Raw genomic sequence first — 17,563 nt, 5'->3', positions numbered from 1 at the left:
TACTATTTTTGAGAATAGTACCGGTACTAGTACTACTAATAAAACCCTACTAAGAACCCTGAACGAAAAAACTCTGGAACGAAAAAACCCTGAATGACGTAATTTTGATTGGTTGATTTATCCGTATTCCGGTTGCATCCAGGGTGGGAATGACAACCTTGAACGACAATTAATAGTGCAATTTAATTACCATACACACTATTGTGATGTGGCGTGGTTTCTCGTTGGAATTTAAATCGATTTGATTGGCTACCTCAGATGAGCTCAAATTATTAGCCAATCAAAACGTTCTCAATCAAATTCAACCAATCAGATCGAGTTTGGTCGACGCCCAAATTTGTATCAAATCGACAATACAAGTCATAATATTATTGCAAATCATAATGTATTTTGCGTGGTGGAGCACAAAATGCACTCACCTGTGGTTCGTGACATCAATGAGACTCGATGCTTGTCGAAACCAGTCGTGTTGCTAGACATATCTACACAGGAGACCAATGCCCCAATGCCAACTATCTACCCGTGCGGTTCGTGCGTCACTGGGAGGACTTCCCTGGACACGAGAAAATAAATACTGTACCCCACTCAAAATTCGGATAAATTGAGCCAGATAATAAGCCGTAAATGTATACTGTAGGATGTCCAGGGTTTTTACCACCCGACCAGGGCCTGACATCGCCCTAGCCGTGAGCGAGATATAGTAACCTTACATTCAAATGTATCGTGATTCAAATTCCGATTTCCAGCAATGCGTTTACTTGCCATGGTACAAGCTCTTGGTGATATCTGGGCGACGGATGAACGGAGGAAACTCGTTCTTGCCGTTCGCGTCCGAGTAGACGTCCTTGAACGCGATGGCGTCGTCGGGGCGGCCGCTGGCCTTGGCCTCCTTGGTGGCTTCGACGACTTCTTTCCGCACGTCCTTCTCAATCTCCTTGATCTCGTCAGCGGTGGCAAGGCCGCTTTCCAGCAGACGCTTCTTGACGCTTTCGATCGGGTCGCGCGACGCGCGCATGTTCGAGATTTCCTCGCGGTTGCGGTACGTGACCCCAGGGTCCGACATGGAGTGGCCATGGTATCGGTACGTGCACATTTCGACGTAGATCGGGCCCTTGTTGGCACCCGTCCATTCCTTCAAGAACGTCGCGCACTCGCGGACGGCCAGCACGTCGTTGCCGTCGCACCAAATGCCTGGGATCTTGTTGCCCATCGTGTAGTAGTTTTGGTTGCTCGAGTGGCGCTCCGTGGAGGTACCCATTCCGTAGTGGTTGTTTTCAATACAGATGATCGCCGGCAGCTTCCACAGCGCCGCCATGTTGACCGCTTCCCAGATCTGGCCCTGGTTGGCGGCGCCGTCGCCAAACATGGTGATGGAGCACGGCATAGGGCCGTCGCCCTTGTGGTTGTACTTGGACGCGAACGCCAGACCCACACCCACGGGCACTTGGGCGCCGACGATGCCTTGACCGCCATAAAAGTTTTCCTTCTTGTTGTAGAAATGCATGGACCCGCCCTTGCCGCCGATGGCGCCGCTCTTGTTCCCAAACAATTCGGCCAGGATGCTCGCGACAGACCCACCGCGGGCCAACATGGTGCAATGGCATCGGTACGACGTGATCCACGAGTCGGAGCGCGCGAGCGCGGCTTCCACGCCCGTCGCGACGGCTTCTTGTCCGTCATACAAGTGGCAGAACCCCTTGATCGTACGCGCCTTGTACTCGTTGTCGCACGTGATCTCCATGCGGCGCATCGTGTACATGAGGCGGTAGTACCCCAACAACTCGTCGCGGGTGGCAAACGCGTGGTTGCCATTGGCGGGGACTTCTTCCAAGTCTACACAATCGACGACCTCGGTAAGCAGCTTACCGAGACACAGGGGGAGATGGTGACATACTGTGCAGCTTGAACGGACGCGCCAGCTCAAAATTATGGCCGTCCGCGGCGGCGGCAAATCCGCGGGACAGCACTGCGGGCTTCAGGGAGCGTTGCAATCGGCTGAGCATGTTCAACGAACTTTGGCAATGAAGGACGCAGTCACCTCTCAATCTCTCGTCATCGGTGACAGTCACACCGGTCGCTTGGATCGGGCTCCGATTGGCTGATTTAGGGGCGTCGAGTGCTTTTGACGACAAATGATTGGCTGTTAAATGTGAAAGGGTTCAGGGAATTACCTAATAAAGTTCGATTCAACAGCAAATGTCAGAACAAAATAATGTATGCAATTGTATTTCCTTGTAATTATCCTACTTTTCACCAACACGATTGAGGTTTTTCGTATGCGAGAAATTTACATACAAATATCAAGCGAACACATAACTCTTTTGAAATTAGTATGGCCGAAAAGTATAAAACAAAGCGAAATAGTACCTGACATTTAAACGGGACCTCACATCCTCTGGTGGAGATTCCAAGGTTCTCCGTGCCAGATTGAGATGGTTGTGATGAGATGTGGCGCGGCTGTCGCGAACGGAAGATGTCCAGACTGCGAGACAAAGGAAACAACGCATGCAAGACAGATGCAACGATGATTGGGATGTATTAGAACATAAATGTACTGGGGGGATGCGACGACTTTGCCAGCACTTCGGAGCTGGAGCTGCGTCGCTTGGCGCCGTTGGTTTGCTGAAACGCGCGCAGTTTCTCCATGTCCCGGATTTCGTCCATGTCATAGAGGACGATGGTGCCGGCGGATGCTTTCCGCATGGATGACGAGGACGATGTAGTAGTTGGCATGAGGTCGTTCAACGAGCTTTTGCGCGAGTGGCTCGCGGCACTCGTGTGTTGGCTGTCCGAGTATTGCCTGGCGATTGAATTCGCGAGTTTATGGTTGGCTTCCGTCTGCTTCTCCAACTCTTTCGAGCGTTTCTGGTGCATGTTGAGTTCCCGCAATGCCGACTCAGTCAGCGCGATTCTTCTTCGCGGCATCGCAACCTCATCCGAGTCATCGACCTCCTGTTCGTCGTCAGAGTCGTCGTCGCCCTCCGAGTCCGACGAGACGATATACATGGACCCATCATCGGATGTTTCCTCGTCTTCGCGATGGCTTGCAGGGGCGGCAGCCTTGCCCGTGACCTCTACATGGTGATGGAACGCTGCAAGGGACGACTTGAGGTCGCATGGACCGACCGTAGACCGCCGCTTGTCCGGCGATGGCTGCTTCCGTTGCACCCTGGCCGCTGCTGCTCCATATACCGAGGACGCATGTTGCTGTTGCTGCTGGTGCACCAAGGTAGGTAGACCTTCCTTGAACATCTCCAGTGCCGGGGTGAGCTGTTGAGGACCGACGGTTACGCGGCGACGCATTATCGCTGCATTGGTGCTGGCAGTTACAGGATTATTCCCACAATTCCCATGGGAAGTTGTGCCATTCTTTCCCATATGGGAAGGTGCCTGGTGCGACGAAAACAACTTGTAGTCGGTCACAATCATGTGGCGGACAGAGCCGAGGACTTCGTCAAGCGCGTGCCGCTTCTGACGTGCGTCAAGGCACGTCGGCAGCAGGCGGTCCAGGGACTCCTTTCTATGGAGGTCGGCCGACCCGCGGCGCGCCTGGCGGACTTGCACGACGCACACGGTGCACACCCTCAACTGACGCTCGCCGAGCTCGGGGACGGACGCGGTCTTGAACGAGCAGCAGTTCTTGCACACGTACTTGGCGCATTTGAGGCACGAGTGCCGGTGTCGAAAGTACGACTTGAACTTCTTCTCGCACACGTGGCAGTAGTCGGTGCTCCCAGACATGGGGATCACGCGCTGGGGCAGGTCGAAGCTCTCACCTTCGTATTGCAACACTCGCTGCACTTCAATGTACTTGAGGGTTCTCGTGATGCATTTGTCGACGTGGGATTGGATGGCGCTGTTGGCGGCCCAGATCGGCATGTCGCCCTTGGTGTCCATGTTGCATGTGTACGTCATGCGCAATTCACCCTTCTTTGCAGTGGTGTGGTAGATGAACCCAACGAGCTGGACGTGTTCCCTTGTGTATCGACCGGACACGAGCGACAGTTCCACCGAGTTCGGGACGTCCACGGACTGCATGATGCGGAATGCAGTCTTTTTGCCGTGGGCGTCTTCGATCAAGTCGACGTACTAATGGAGGAAGGAAATGGGAAGTGAGGAGGGGCCAAGAGAATGGTAAGAGATGGAGTACCTCGAGCAGGATGTAGTCCTTGTCCTTGGACATGACGGACCCCTTGAACGCAGCCCACTTTAGACCAACGTATCGAAATGGATTCTCAGCTGTTGGGGTCAAGATGTTAGCGAGGACGGCGCCGTCGACAAAGTCGGAGCTTAACGTGGCCATCATTGACTTGTATGAGTCGGTGGTGGTCGTAATGAGCGCGTTGGTGACCTCGTCGATGTGCGCAACGAGCTTAGTCACGGCGTGCACGTTGCATGGACCGAGACCACATAGCTCCGTGCGGTAGATGGAGAATGGCTTGTCGTACACAAGTTTCCACGGCATGGCTTGCGAAAAGTTGGTCGCGGCAAGCAGGGCTTGGGTCATGTGTCTCGCGACATTTGTAAAGTGTTCCTTCTCGCGATCCGAGAGTACATCTGGCACGCCACCACTGCCGTGGTTGGATGAAGCAGTGGCGGCGACAGTGGACGTAGCGCCTGATCTGGTGGACGGTGCCATTGAGAAACTGAAGGTGCGTGGTCGTTTGGCATCGCAACGACCGACTGCGTTCGAAAATCATGAAAGATACCACCGAGAAAATCTCCACCAATCACAGCTGAGTCGTACGTACGGACATGTCGTACATTGTACAAATGCAGCCATTCGATTGGCTCGTACACAATGGACGGAGGAGAGATCGCCAGCCCCATGTCTGGCGCCATGTTACCGCTCCAACCTGAAAATGGAAATGCAATGAAGTGCACGACATGGAGTGTTCGCTTGGCAGAGCTCCCTAGTGCAATTTCCATTCTGCATGCGGGGAAGAATGATTAGAAGGCTGCAGTGTGCGCCGCCGCTTGCTCAATACGAACCGAACGACGTGCAGCGAAACTACCGTTCCGTCGCATTGTGTCCAAGGAGAAATTCGACATTTTTGCCAAGTGCTGATGAATAATCTCTTTCTACGACCAGTGCTAGATCGATCCAGTATGTACAGTACAGTAGGCCGACGAGACCTCTTGCTGGCACCACACGATCCTCACTCGATGTGTGGAGTACTATTGATCATGCTTGTACCATAATGCCATGAGGATCCAAGTAAGCGCCTCTTGCCGCTAAGTCTGCGACTGAGTTTTGCAGCGCTGACACTGTCGCAAAAGTGCAGCAAAGAGTGCCGATTAGAGCAATGCCTTTCCCTCATACCGTATAGATTCAGTCCAGTTGACGATACGTATCAGGACATTACGCAGTGACCCAGGATAGCGACGGCGGCGGAGGCTACGCACTCTTCACCTCGCACTACAGTACAGTATAACTTACCCTCATGTCGTCGTTGACCAGCGGTGAGCCCACAATCATGCATGCCAGCTTTGTCGAAGTGGTTGCTGTCGAAGTGGTTGCTGTCGACCAGTTCACCAGGACATACCCACACTTCATGGATACAAACGTGCATTAACAGACGTAGGCCCGCCCACGTGAGGCCACGGAAGGTGGCGGTACAGGTGATCATCGCGCAAGCTCAACTGTTGCAACCGCGCCAAATTACGAAAAATCGAAGTTCGAAGGTTTAAATACTTCGATTTCGATGTGTGAACCAAACTCCGCCAATCATCGATTGAGACGGCATTTTTGGGCTCACTGATTGGTGGAATTTTGGGATCGAAACGGCGCTCCATTTGACCGCGAAAACACACCAACAGTACCGTAACAACTTTGAACGAGGTAGAACCATGCCGTTTGGTTCATTCTGTGATTTCCCGCCTCCATGGTGCTCACCGCGAAGCGGTCCCTATCTCCTTCGACGGAGGATGATGAGGTGTCTGCCAAGCGCTGCTGTCGGCGTGATGTGAAACTCACCGACAAGTTCACGCTGCATCGAGGGTGGCTGCACAAGAAGGGCACTGGAGATGTTGCCGCCGTGGATGGGTCCACTGCAGGGTTTCCGTGGCAGCGAACGACTTCCAGACTACGACATGTAACTACACAAGACCGCAACATGTACGTGGCGGCGCTTTACACGCTGACCAACAACATGGGCCTCATGCAAGACACGATCCACATGAGCATCTCGCTCCTCGACCGATTCCTCAAGATCCAACCGATCACGTTGGAGTGGCTGGAAGTTGTGAGCATTGCGTGCATCTGGATCACGGCCAAATTCAACGAAACCCACACCGCGCTCTCCACGCTTCGTGTGAAGGAAACCCTCCAGCAGCGACAAGGCCGTGGCAAGGGCAACTGGAGTTGGCACCACGTGCTCGTCCTGGAATGCCAGATCTTGAAGCGTCTCGGCTTTCGCATCTTACACCCCACGCTGCAGTGGCAATTCCATCAAGGTGTCACGGCTGGCACGATCAGCCTCACGCCAGCCCAGCTCGACGACGCGCAATACTTTATCGACCTCAGTTTGATGGACGCGTCGTTCCAGTCGTTTGCCGTCGCGGATGTCGTGGACGCGGTGGTGTTTCTCACGACCGAATTCCTGCCCAACTCCAACTTCGAATTCGAGTCCATGGAACCGCGAGTCCGCGACCCCGTCATGCTCTTTTTCGTGTTGCACTTGAACCTCCAAAAAGGCGGCAGTGACACTAAAACCTCCATCCATCGATCTCTCATCTGTAAGCACAACCAACGCTTGTCCAAGGCGTGGCGTCACCAAAAATCTCGTGCGCCACCGTGCGACTGCCGCATCTGCCACCCATAGCTAGATAGATACAACTTAACTTATCATGTACCATACCATCATCATACTCGGGGTGCCCTTCTGATTTTTCATGCTGCGATGCAACTTGTTACTCGTGTAAGTTAGTACCACTTGGGGTATTAATATTGTCAAGTAATTAGTGGCCAATCAAATTCACTCTTCGTCCAATTCAAAGTCAACACACCGAGAGAAAAAATAGTGTGTGACTGAAATTAGTGTGATACTTCACGATCTTTACATACAAAAAGTCAGGATAAATAATTGATCAATAGATTTGGCGAATCAGGAGAAAAGTCCAAATCTTGGACTATTAAGAGTAGTAGTGTAGTACTGATAGTAGTTCTACTCTGATAGACGAAGTTTGGACATTAATAGTGATAATTATCCAATAATATGGATGGAAGAAAATAGAGTCATCTTATTAGCCAAAATACAGTGTCGCGCGCAAATCTTCCTCGAATTTCGAAGTACACTGACCAATTACATCGCGTGAATTTGGCACAACTTCGAGTGATAGGATGGCTTAATGGGGTAAAAAATCCGTCGGTGCACTGTACTAATGAGGAGTAACGTTACTATTATATTAATCTTATTAATAATAGCACTCTGGAAGATTGCTACGAGAATTAGTAGTAAGCTTACAGTACTACTGGTACTCTCGAGAATGATTTCCCAAATGACAGATTTCGGATACCGTTCACTGCCACGAACTTTTTTGAATGTTTATGGATTGTGATGTTACATCGAGGAAAATGTCCTGCCACGTCTGGTTAAATGAAGTCGCTTCTTGACTCTTGTCGATATCGAAGACTTAGACCTGCCGGACGAAGCCCGTGGGACGTCGCGTTGACTTTGTTGATGCGATCGATCACCGGGTCCTTGACGAGCGCATTCACCAAACTCTACCGGCTCGACGTGAACTCCTTTTCAATCCGTTTTGAATTGTTTACCTGCACAGTGGTGACCAGGGCCTTGCGCTCGTTGCGCAGCACGTCGATGCGTTCCTTTCGTGTGGCCAGGTTGGCCAGGTACCACACGTTCTCCATGATACTCCGGCTCTCTTCCAACACACGGATGTGCGAATAGAGGAAGAACGGCAGCGCAATCATTAGTCCGTACGCGGCCGACGATCCATAGATATACGCGGCGGTGGAGATCAGCACGACCCATTGCGCCGGGACTAGCACACTATATATATATGGTTGTGTGTTTATATTCTAAACTGGAGATATATACTTCGAAGTTGATATGAATAATCGACCCAACCAAAAATAACTGCATAGACGTCCAATCGGCAGAAGAATGGAGCCAATCAGGTTGGAGGAAATCGTCATACGATCGAATTAGTGTGTGACGTTAATTAGTGTGATTCCAAACAGCACGATACAAAAGGTCAGTCCACACAAGTCCACATTTTGGGCAAAAAGAACAATACTATCCACGACATTATAATCCAGTCACTATCATGATTTCTAGTTTTGTGGACGTACATTCCCGCCGCGAGCTTAAACATGCTCCGCGACTCGGTATACCCGGCCAACACGTTCAGCTTTGTGCCTAGTCCAAGACCATGACTACTCGCCATCGTATACTTCCCTTATATACACAACGTACCTAAAAAGTAAAAGGGCAAATTCAACACCAACCCTGGCGTCGCCAGCGGCAACAGCACCAACAGGTACATCAGCCGCTCCACCGCGAGCGCGACGAGGGATTCCTTTACATCTAGCAGCAGGTCGCTGTCTTTGATGCGCAAGTCGTCCAGCGCGTGCTGGTACTTGGACACGTCCGCCTTGAGCTGCGTCAACACCCTGTCGATTGGTCGACCCATGAGGACTGACGATCGTTTGGGAATGATGGTCACATCAAATGATGGTCGTCGTCGGGGAATTCATGGTTGTATGACAGTCATAGGGGAATGATATGGTTATTGGAGAATGGTGGTCATGTGAAAAGTGAAGGGGTCATCGAGGAATGATGGTCATCGGGGAATATGGTCGTACACGGTCTCGGTCTCTTTGGTCGTGAGCTTGCCCTCGACGAGATCCACGAGTTGCTGTGTAAAGTGGACGTCATCCTTGGGATGCAGCGGCTTGGCGCAGTAGAGACGGCGGATGGTGCGCGCGACACGGAACGATTCAAAGTTATGCGCGTTCAACGTCACTCGATGCATGCGTTCCTAGTATTGTCAAGATATACGACCAATCAAAACCCATTATGTCACAAATCAAGTGGCCAAACAAATCCACTGTTCGACCAAGTCAACACTGAATTAGTGTGTGACTGAAATTAGTGTGGTACTGGACAGGACAAAATAGATTTGGCGAAGCAGCACAAAAGTAAATTTGGGTAAAAAACACAATAGTAGTTTGTGGCGTCATGAAATGTGGGTATAATTAAATTTAAAATAAAATAAAATAGTATTTTATTTTAAATTTAATTATACCCAAATTTCACAGTCAATAAATTCTAAAGCCTGAAAAATAAATAATGAAATGTCGGTATAATTAAATTTAAAATAAAATAGTCAAATTAGGACAACAAAAGGATATATCTATTGTCAAGTCGATTCGAAATTGGAGTGGGGTGCTCAATCGAATAAGCAGAATAACCAAGTCGACAGACAATCGATCGACCAATCAAAACCCAGAACACGAGTCATGTAGCCAATCAAATCCACTTCGACCAAGTCAACATCGAATTAGTGTGTGAGTGACTGAAATTAGTGTGATACTGGATAAGACAAAATAGATTTGGCGAATCAGCACAAAAGTCTGCCAAATTTTGGGTAAAAGGACAATATATCTTATCTACCTGGAGCTGCTCGGTCAACCGCTTCACTTCGGACCTTTCATCGGTGCTGAACGCGTCCGAGTGAATCACCGCTTGGTCCACGATGATCGGTTCGCCAAACTCCAACGACACTTCGCTGCGAATATTCCCCATCACACGCGAGCATCAGGAGAGAGCGTCTACTAACAGTAATGGGATGCTCGACAGGGTGTAGTACCTGCGGAAGCGGTCCTTGTTGAAGTACGTCAACCCCAGCGGGACGACTGTGATGGGGGTGTCGTACGCCTTGACAAAGCCCGTGGCCACACGCATGACCCCCGTGCGCAACTCCAACATGTGCGGCAACGTGTACGACGTGCCTTCGGGAAACAGCACGACGAGATGGCCGAGATGGAGCACCTTCCACGTGTCCTCAAACATGTGCCGGGTGGCGGCGGCGATTTCCTCCGGCGTTTTCTCCGAGTCCACGTCCTGGTTGGCTAGTTTACCCGGTGGTCGGTACACGGGAACCGCCCCGAGCGCGCGCAAGATGCGACCGGCAACGGGGTTCTTGAACATCGAAGCCTTCGCCCACGCGTATGGATTGCGTCCCATGTGTGTACATTGCGTCAAGACAAGAAGGACGTCTATCATCATGTTTGGGTGGTTCGGACACACGACCACAGGACCTACGGTTGACATGGTCAGGAGGGGAACTGGGAGAGTATGTGCAACCTACCTTCTCGAGGGAGGTTGTTCACGCCGTGGACGGTGATGCGGCGAAAGTACAAGTGACATGCAAAACGTAGAAAGTACGAGAACATGGTATACCCGTACAGCGCGACGATGGCCAACGCCGCGGTCAACAGAAGGACATGCACGACCACCATGAAGATGTTGGCGGTAGGATCGATATGAGCGGCGACGAAAGAGCAGCAGCGGGGCGACAGTGAACGTTCTTTTTTTCGATATTTTAATCGAACTTGGTGTTTGTATGATGAATTCAAAGTATTTCAAAATTGTGACTAACCCTGGACGCGGTCACGTGACCCGAAATATGCCTTTGTAATTGGTCCAATAACAACATAGTCCTAACACTTCGAAGTAATAAGCAAATAGCGTCGTCCTAATTCCAAATAAACGTCTTTCTTGGGTCACTTAACCTACACTCACGACAATATATCGGTCAATATATACTGAGACGAAGCGCAGTTTTCGCTGTGAAAAAAATGTTAAGAGCAGGACTCAAGCGGCCACTTTCACTCTGAATGGCCATGTCGACGGCCACCGATACCGCCTCACCTCGTCGCAGTGAGTTGTCCTCCACGCTGGCTAGACGGCGATATGAATGCGAACGAAAGCGTCGGTATCGGGCAGATCAACGCTGTCAACGTGCCATCCTTGTCGCTGAAATCACAGCGTTGCAGGAAACCCTGCAACGCACCCTGTCGATACCACAGCAGCGCGCGTGGAGCGAGGTCACGAAACGGTTCGAAACCGATCTTGCCCTTCGCGCCGCGAAGAGGCGAAAGCTGCGCGACCAGGTCCACCGACAACAAGAGTTGCTTCTAATCCTGCACGAGTGGGTCGGTCGTTCCGTCGGTCGTGTACGACATCATATATGTCGATTGTTGTTGATGATTGCATGTAGTCGTTGCGGGATAGCCGGCCGTGGCTGCACTCGACCTTGCTCGCACACCGTGAGTCGCGCCAATACGGGTTCCAATGGCTCCTGGACCGCGTCTTTCACGCCGCCAATACTACGCTTTCGTCTACCTTCAACGGATCTATCGCAGACGTTTCGACGCTCCAAGTCCACGTAGACGACAACCAGGACATCCTCGGCATGGAAAGCCACCATCAAGTGACACTTCTCGCCGGCTTGAACGACGTTACCGCGTGCTATGTTAACGCCAGTCGCGACATCATACAATCGAGCGTGTACAATGTCGAGGTACCCATTCATCCTATACCGAGTCGTTCTGCATGTCTTATTGTTATGTAGACAGTCCTGGAGGAAGGCGAATTGTTGTACTGGCGGTTGTACAATGCGCAGCTCGGGACGAGCTTGTGCAGACTCACTCGGAGCTACCACCTCGCGTCGCGTGTGGTGTGTGCATCGATATATGTACGGGACGACGAGTGCTTTCCATTGCAGCCAAATGAACTTCGACCCCATGGATTTGGCTGGACCGTTATGGACGCTGTCACAGACTCCATCACGTTGTGTCGGTCTGCGGTCATGCAGTACGCACCCATCACAACCGACGGCGTCGTGACGTTTGAACGCACTGCGGCCATGTTTGGAGTCGAACCCAGCTCCTCGCGGGATGTCGTCCTCGCCCGCATCGAGAACAACGCGCTGCGGAACTTTGTGGCAGGAATGGCATCGATGGTCACAGACATGGAAACGCGAATAGCGAGGCTGCATCTCACACGACCTACGAGCAACATAATGTGCTGATAATATTATTTTACCATACAAGATCTAGATTGACGTTTTCGATATAAATACTAAGAACTTCGAAGGTAACTCTTTCCAGCGACTAGTACCGGTAGTGTACGCGTGTAACTCGTGTAATTATTTACATTTTGCCATACGATTTATGCTTCCTGCAGATTGCGCATGCACCCACCCTGGAAAGGCGCGACGCAGGTCAGCGATTTCTCAATGCTTGCTGCACATCAGGTCACGGGGATTCCTCATAACAACAACCAATACTATTGTCACGTCGATTCGAAATTGGCAAGTGCAGCACCAAATATCGGCAGAAAATCAATCGACGAATCAAAACGCAGAACACTTATCAAGTGGCCAATCAAATCCACTCTTCGACCAATTGAATTAGTGTGTGACTGAAATCAGTGTGATATTTGCATGGAAAAGTCAGGACAAAGAATCGATCGATAGATTTCGTGAATCAGCACCAAAGCCCAAATTTTGGGTCAAAGGACAATATCAATGCCACTTTGCTGCGTTTCGCGTGAATCAACAACTGTACTGGTAGAGAAAAGGCAACTTCGAACATGCCAAATTCGCGTATTTCAAGAACGTGCGTGCGCATACTTGCGGGTGAGCTGTGCATGCGCAGACATGCTGCATTGGCTGAGTTAGTAATGAATGGGCTATCATGTACAGGGCTGGGGAAAAATATATTTAAATTTATTTTAGCTTGTCAATATATAATTTCAATATAAACAAAGTATTGTCGTTCGGAAGAACAATTCATAATTTTATTGAAATTCGAACAGCCGAAAAATTCAATTTTGCTGACCTAAACGATGGTCAAAGTAACAAGCCAAGGTCTTGGCGCGTAGCATATCGGTTTCACGATCAGGCGGTGGTGGATGGGCCCCGGGTTCGATTCCAGGGGTACGCCAAGTTTTTCCTCAAAATCTATACCACTCTCTTCAACAAAAAAGAAGCATAACGTTAACGTTATATTGTTTTCAAATCTTGTTCTTTATTGCATGTGATTGGTGGAATAGAATAGCAGATGACTCTGTTTTCATTGGTTAGTTTAACTGTAAATCCAATTCGTCGTGGTGCTTATAGCTTGACAAAGTCGTCACTTTAAATTCAAGGAGTGAAATTCTTCCCGTGAGCTATCAATACCGGTATCGTTAAGATGGCGTGTACTCGAAGGCTAATACCTCAGTACCCCATGAAAGTGCACACGTTGTTCACAAGTTAGTCATCTTTTCGGAGAATCTGAAGCCACCTGGACGTCGAGAGCCGCACCAAACACCCCAAAACTGGAAAGCACCGCATCGTAACTCGGTTCAAGTGTCACCGGTGCGCGCCATCCACTATCATCACCATCAGGAAGTCGACTGGCTACCAAAACCTTGCCCAATACATGAACTCTGCGCACTAAGACTTCTTCGCCACCCTGTCGACGACACAAGTCCGGATGAAGAAGTTGAGGGGGGTGACGATGGCGAGTTCAATGAGTTCGAATATTAATAGTTTAAAATTACCACTTGTTTGAAAATATTCATCTTTTCAAAATTCTACTCTGGTATAATATTGGAACATCTTCCATGTTCTATTGTTTTTAAACTTGATTTCAGTATACCTTGCATCAAATATTTCCTCTTATATTTGATAATATTATCCATTTATACAGGTAATTACCCCAAAATCGGGTGATCACCGTTGGTCGACGAAAGTATTGGCCAAGCGAGTGCTTTATGTAAGCCCAGTCGAGAGATGAGGGCATGCATTCAATGCATGACCTGTAGCTCTATAGCATTGCATGCTATTGCCGAGAGTTCCCTCCTGACAGACTCCTTGTGGAAGAGTGAGGCGCGGGAAGACGATTCGTCGATCTTAGAGCTTGGGGAGGTCCTTTGGGGAGTACGAGGTCGCCATAGTATATGGGATAAGGGTGCAATTAAACAATTTTTGGTCAATATAGTCCATCAATTTATTATTGGTGCTGGTGATCGAACTGTCGAAAACATATTATTGTCTTCAGCATGGACATAAAATAAATTATTGCAGTGGGACAATTACGATTAATTTAAATTACATTAAACAGAAAAAGCAAGGTGAAATAGGCAATTTTGTATGGAGCGCAAGGTGAACCACCTTGCGAATTCCATAAATAATTCTGAAATTGTATAGTTTCAATTAAATATATCTTCAAGTTTGTATTGATGTTTCATATTTTTCATGTGTCTGTTAATTACGAATTCCAAAAAGAGACAGCTCTTGTTGGAATTAGGTCACCTTGCGAATTCAAAATTGTCCAATTTTGTCCAATCAGATGCCGTGAAATCACGAAAATCGCTGCATAGATTGATTCATCACGCCGTGTTGCGATATATGTAGTATTCTACTCCAGTGATGGCGGTTGATGCAAGGAGCCTTCAGATAATTGTAGGCTGTGTATGAGAGCAAGATCATGTGATGTGGTCTTAGACTTTGGAAGTAAGGAGTAGGCACAAAGTAGATTGTTCAAGAGTGAATATATGTATATCGTATAAGATGTTTCTACAACCATCACTATTTGGATCTCTTCCTAGATATGTAAAGATATGAAACCACTAAGTAGTAAGTGTCGGTGTGAAGCCACCTCCAACAGTGGTATTCAGGACTCGGTCAATTCTAACAGGTCTCATTTCACCACTTGCCTACTAACCCAATGAAATTGGTCATCCCTCATTCCACCGTTCCGTGTCGGTGCCGTACACCTCCCTGCCGGTGTGATCACGTGGTTGCGCGGGCGGTGGCGCAAGAGACGTCTTGGTGGCACCCATCGGAAGTGCTGAAGTGGCAGCGTTAGCACTTTGCGTTTGGGTTGGGCTACCAAGACCTCTTGCGCCACCGCGTTGGCCCACCAGAACCACCACGACATTGCGATCCAACCGAGCGCACAACATAATGTTAGCTGTAAGGGGAGAACCACATTGGACATAGTCGGAGTGCACTCATCAGTGCACAATTCTCTGGAGCAGCACATCACACAAAGCTCTACAAAATTCAAAGTTCAAAATTGTAACCTCTTGTGTAAGAAACAAGGTGTGATGGACTCTGATTGGATATTAAAAAGCAGCAAGGTGGCTCACCTTGCGAATTCCATTAACAAGTCAATTATTTTTTCCGAGACATCAAAGTTCGATTATTTTCGATTTATGCGCCTGTCGACATGTCCGAGTTTCACAAAACATGATGCGGGAACAGGACAGAAACACATCACCATGACGAATTAAATGTCCTTGATTCCTTCAAATCATAGTGTACCTTTGTTGAGAGAATACATGCAACTCTATTCAAGCTGTCACGTGCGAGTCAACCAGGAACTGAATCTGCCACTTCCACGGAAACTAACGGCGTGTACATGCGCGCTAGAGTTACATACTCAGGAGTATTATTATTTGCTTGAACATATTTCAACAACAGCTGTAGCGAAAGAAAACTTCGAACTTGCCAAGTTCGACGTATTTCAAGAACAAGCGAGTGAACGAACGCCCAGGACGACGAATGATGGCGAGTTATGGAACGTGGACGGCCGCCTATGGATACCAAGTGCGGCGGACGACCTGATCCAACGGATCATGGTGGTCGCCCATTGTGGCAGCATTGGACACCGTGGCCACTTGGCACTGGTGGCCTCGATCAGGCGCCTATTCTACCTCGACCACCTCGCCGACCGAGCGGTGGAATTCCTCCGAGGATGCTTAGAGGAACTCCATCCGTGAGATTTATCGAATGAGATTTATTCGGATAATGTACGGGTACCAGCGATATTTATTGGAGTCCCAGGGATAAATCTCAATTCCCCCACCCCCTTCCTCCCGCAGTGCTACAGAACAAGTAATATCTATTAATTCATAAAACTATTAAATATCGATATACCGACAATTATATTATTAAAGTACTGACGGATTGGTGAAAGTTGAGCTGCCAATGTTTAATGACACGGCTGGCGCAACTCCTGTGCGCTCGCGATCAAAAAGAGACGAGCACCGCAAAACATTAATGTCGTTGTTTGACCCGGCCATTCCTACAAGTCATCATAAATATCGTACTATAGATACTGCTACTATGTAGTAGAAACCAAGGTTTCAAGTCCAATCATCTTCAACCTATAAAGTAGTGCCACACCCGCAAGTTCATTGAAGCTACGATTTCGATGACAATACTCGGCTTCTTTTCTTTGCCCTTAAACGCTCCCACAAGAATGCAAAATATGATAATGATAATGGATAAATAAAGAATTATCATGCCTTGCAACTGGACAACTACTCCACACCCAATGACTGCAGTCAAGGGAGCCTAACATTCCAGGGAACCCCCGAAGCGCGTTTTCCTCGAGCAGTTCCTGAGTCTCCTCGGCGCTCGGTCGACTCAAGTACTCGGTGGCATAGAGCTCATCCACAGCATAACAAAATAACTGCAGCGTCTTTAGTTTGGTGGACTCACCCATGCGAAAGTTCTCATCGACTGAGTCTGCAGCAGCACCGTATGCCAGCATGCGCATCGCTACTGTGCATTTTTGAAGCGTGGAGAACCCGAGTACCCTGCGGCATCACGTCCCTTGTCGAAAGTACTCTGAATGGTAGGCCACATCTTGTGAAATCCGGAGAAACAGCTCGCGACTCATGCGGTATCGACGTCGAAATAGAGTGGAATTGTATTGTGATACGTTTGTAATCCTTAAAAAGAGCTACCATCATCATTGGCCGGGTTGTTGTCGAAGTACTGTAGTCCCAGAGCTGCTTGTCACCAATACTGCGATGCCTGTCAACGTTCGCATTGCGACCTGGGAGTGATCCTTGGTTAGCTTTGGCAGTCGGAAAGTAGGTCCGCATGTATTCATCGACAGTATCGGTGTCATCTGACGATGACGACGACGAGGTCAGCTTCATACGGCTCATTTTCTGAAATAAATCTCATGGGTGTAGTTGAGGGCAAAATGCACAATGAATTAACTGAAGATCTACAATGATCTCCTTAATCCTCATCACTATGAAATTTTCTTAGTCTACTTCACTACTTCTACACTAATATGCACTTTTGTATACAATGGATGCGGGTGCGGTTGAGACATTGGGGAACTTCACTAGGCTAGCGATTGTAAGCCATATTTGCCCTTGAGACACATTCCCAGGCAAGCATTAGCTAGGGTTCGTCATGAGCCAGGTACTTAGGAGCTGGGTGCGGGCAAGGTGGTGGCAAGCCGTTAACCCACCTGTCACATCGCTACATGTTCGATGGTATCTATCCTGCCTCCAGCCACTTTGTGCCATCGATTCCTCAGCCAGTAGACTTGACTGCAAAGCGCTTTGCTACGGACCAGGAAGTCGCGCGCAAGGACGTCGAGCGTTGCTCTGGAGTACTCCAACAGCGGTTCGCTGTGCTGCGCAACCCATGCAGACTATGGGTCCCCGATGCAATTCACTTGGTTGCAACGGTGTGCCTGCTTTTACACAACATGATCATACAAGACGAGGAAGTA

General features: G+C 49.1%; 5 protein-coding genes across 6 annotated transcripts; 2 read left to right on the top strand and 3 right to left on the bottom strand.

Moving 5' to 3' along the window:
* Positions 1 to 579: 579 nt before the first annotated feature.
* H257_08274 (pyruvate dehydrogenase (acetyl-transferring) E1 component, alpha subunit) lies at positions 580 to 2,058 on the bottom strand. The gene is made up of 2 exons (XM_009834097.1): positions 1,895 to 2,058; positions 580 to 1,833 (listed from the first exon to the last, which is right to left on the bottom strand). Exons 1-2 carry the CDS (start codon positions 2,001 to 2,003, stop codon positions 755 to 757), a joined length of 1,188 nt encoding a protein of 395 aa, XP_009832399.1. The 5' UTR covers positions 2,004 to 2,058; the 3' UTR covers positions 580 to 754.
* Positions 2,059 to 2,517: 459 nt separating this feature from the next.
* Positions 2,518 to 4,684, bottom strand: H257_08273 (hypothetical protein). The gene is made up of 2 exons (XM_009834096.1): positions 4,151 to 4,684; positions 2,518 to 4,089 (listed from the first exon to the last, which is right to left on the bottom strand). Exons 1-2 carry the CDS (start codon positions 4,637 to 4,639, stop codon positions 2,539 to 2,541), a joined length of 2,040 nt encoding a protein of 679 aa, XP_009832398.1. The 5' UTR covers positions 4,640 to 4,684; the 3' UTR covers positions 2,518 to 2,538.
* A 1,158-nt stretch (positions 4,685 to 5,842) lies between these two features.
* On the top strand, positions 5,843 to 6,867 carry H257_08272 (hypothetical protein). The gene has a single exon (XM_009834095.1). It carries the CDS (start codon positions 5,886 to 5,888, stop codon positions 6,822 to 6,824), a length of 939 nt encoding a protein of 312 aa, XP_009832397.1. The 5' UTR covers positions 5,843 to 5,885; the 3' UTR covers positions 6,825 to 6,867.
* Positions 6,868 to 7,495: 628 nt separating this feature from the next.
* On the bottom strand, positions 7,496 to 10,558 carry H257_08271. Of its 2 annotated transcripts, XM_009834093.1 has the most exons (8): positions 10,336 to 10,558; positions 9,835 to 10,285; positions 9,639 to 9,753; positions 8,828 to 9,003; positions 8,439 to 8,635; positions 8,315 to 8,381; positions 7,775 to 8,012; positions 7,496 to 7,726 (listed from the first exon to the last, which is right to left on the bottom strand). In XM_009834093.1, exons 1-8 carry the CDS (start codon positions 10,484 to 10,486, stop codon positions 7,595 to 7,597), a joined length of 1,527 nt encoding a protein of 508 aa, XP_009832395.1. In that variant the 5' UTR covers positions 10,487 to 10,558; the 3' UTR covers positions 7,496 to 7,594. The 2 variants fall into 2 exon arrangements, with proteins under 2 accessions (XP_009832395.1, XP_009832396.1); XM_009834094.1 differs by lacking the exons at positions 7,496 to 7,726; positions 7,775 to 8,012 and having other exon boundaries at positions 8,083 to 8,381.
* A 276-nt stretch (positions 10,559 to 10,834) lies between these two features.
* On the top strand, positions 10,835 to 12,089 carry H257_08270 (hypothetical protein). Its single transcript, XM_009834092.1, has 3 exons — positions 10,835 to 11,203; positions 11,248 to 11,550; positions 11,602 to 12,089. The coding sequence occupies exons 1-3, from the start codon at positions 10,865 to 10,867 to the stop codon at positions 12,058 to 12,060; spliced, it is 1,101 nt and encodes a 366-aa protein (XP_009832394.1). The 5' UTR covers positions 10,835 to 10,864; the 3' UTR covers positions 12,061 to 12,089.
* Positions 12,090 to 17,563: the final 5,474 nt, after the last annotated feature.

The sequence above is a fragment of the Aphanomyces astaci genome (assembly GCF_000520075.1).
Source record: "Aphanomyces astaci strain APO3 unplaced genomic scaffold supercont1.18, whole genome shotgun sequence".
NCBI lineage: Eukaryota > Oomycota > Saprolegniomycetes > Saprolegniales > Verrucalvaceae > Aphanomyces > Aphanomyces astaci.
The sequence above is the reverse complement of the archived record's forward strand: the minus strand, read 5'-3'. Positions and strand labels throughout refer to the sequence as shown.

Excerpts from the sequence above, each read along its gene's own strand:
- H257_08270 (XM_009834092.1), top strand. The coding sequence starts at position 10,865 with ATGGCCATGTCGACGGCCACCGATACCGCCTCACCTCGTCGCAGTGAG. Across the intron at positions 11,204-11,247 it reads TCGGTCGTTCCGTCGGTCGT|TCGTTGCGGGATAGCCGGCC; the intron begins GTACGACATCAT and ends GATTGCATGTAG. Across the intron at positions 11,551-11,601 it reads CGAGCGTGTACAATGTCGAG|ACAGTCCTGGAGGAAGGCGA; the intron begins GTACCCATTCAT and ends ATTGTTATGTAG.
- H257_08271 (XM_009834093.1), bottom strand. The coding sequence starts at position 10,486 with ATGGTGGTCGTGCATGTCCTTCTGTTGACCGCGGCGTTGGCCATCGTC. Across the intron at positions 8,382-8,438 it reads TTTGCCCTTTTACTTTTTAG|GCACAAAGCTGAACGTGTTG; the intron begins GTACGTTGTGTA and ends GTCTTGGACTAG. Across the intron at positions 7,727-7,774 it reads CCCTGGTCACCACTGTGCAG|AGTTTGGTGAATGCGCTCGT; the intron begins GTAAACAATTCA and ends TCGAGCCGGTAG.
- H257_08273 (XM_009834096.1), bottom strand. The coding sequence starts at position 4,639 with ATGGCACCGTCCACCAGATCAGGCGCTACGTCCACTGTCGCCGCCACT. Across the intron at positions 4,090-4,150 it reads AGGACTACATCCTGCTCGAG|TACGTCGACTTGATCGAAGA; the intron begins GTACTCCATCTC and ends TTCCTCCATTAG.
- H257_08274 (XM_009834097.1), bottom strand. The coding sequence starts at position 2,003 with ATGCTCAGCCGATTGCAACGCTCCCTGAAGCCCGCAGTGCTGTCCCGC. Across the intron at positions 1,834-1,894 it reads GCGTCCGTTCAAGCTGCACA|ACTTGGAAGAAGTCCCCGCC; the intron begins GTATGTCACCAT and ends TCGATTGTGTAG.
- H257_08272 (XM_009834095.1), top strand. The coding sequence starts at position 5,886 with ATGGTGCTCACCGCGAAGCGGTCCCTATCTCCTTCGACGGAGGATGAT.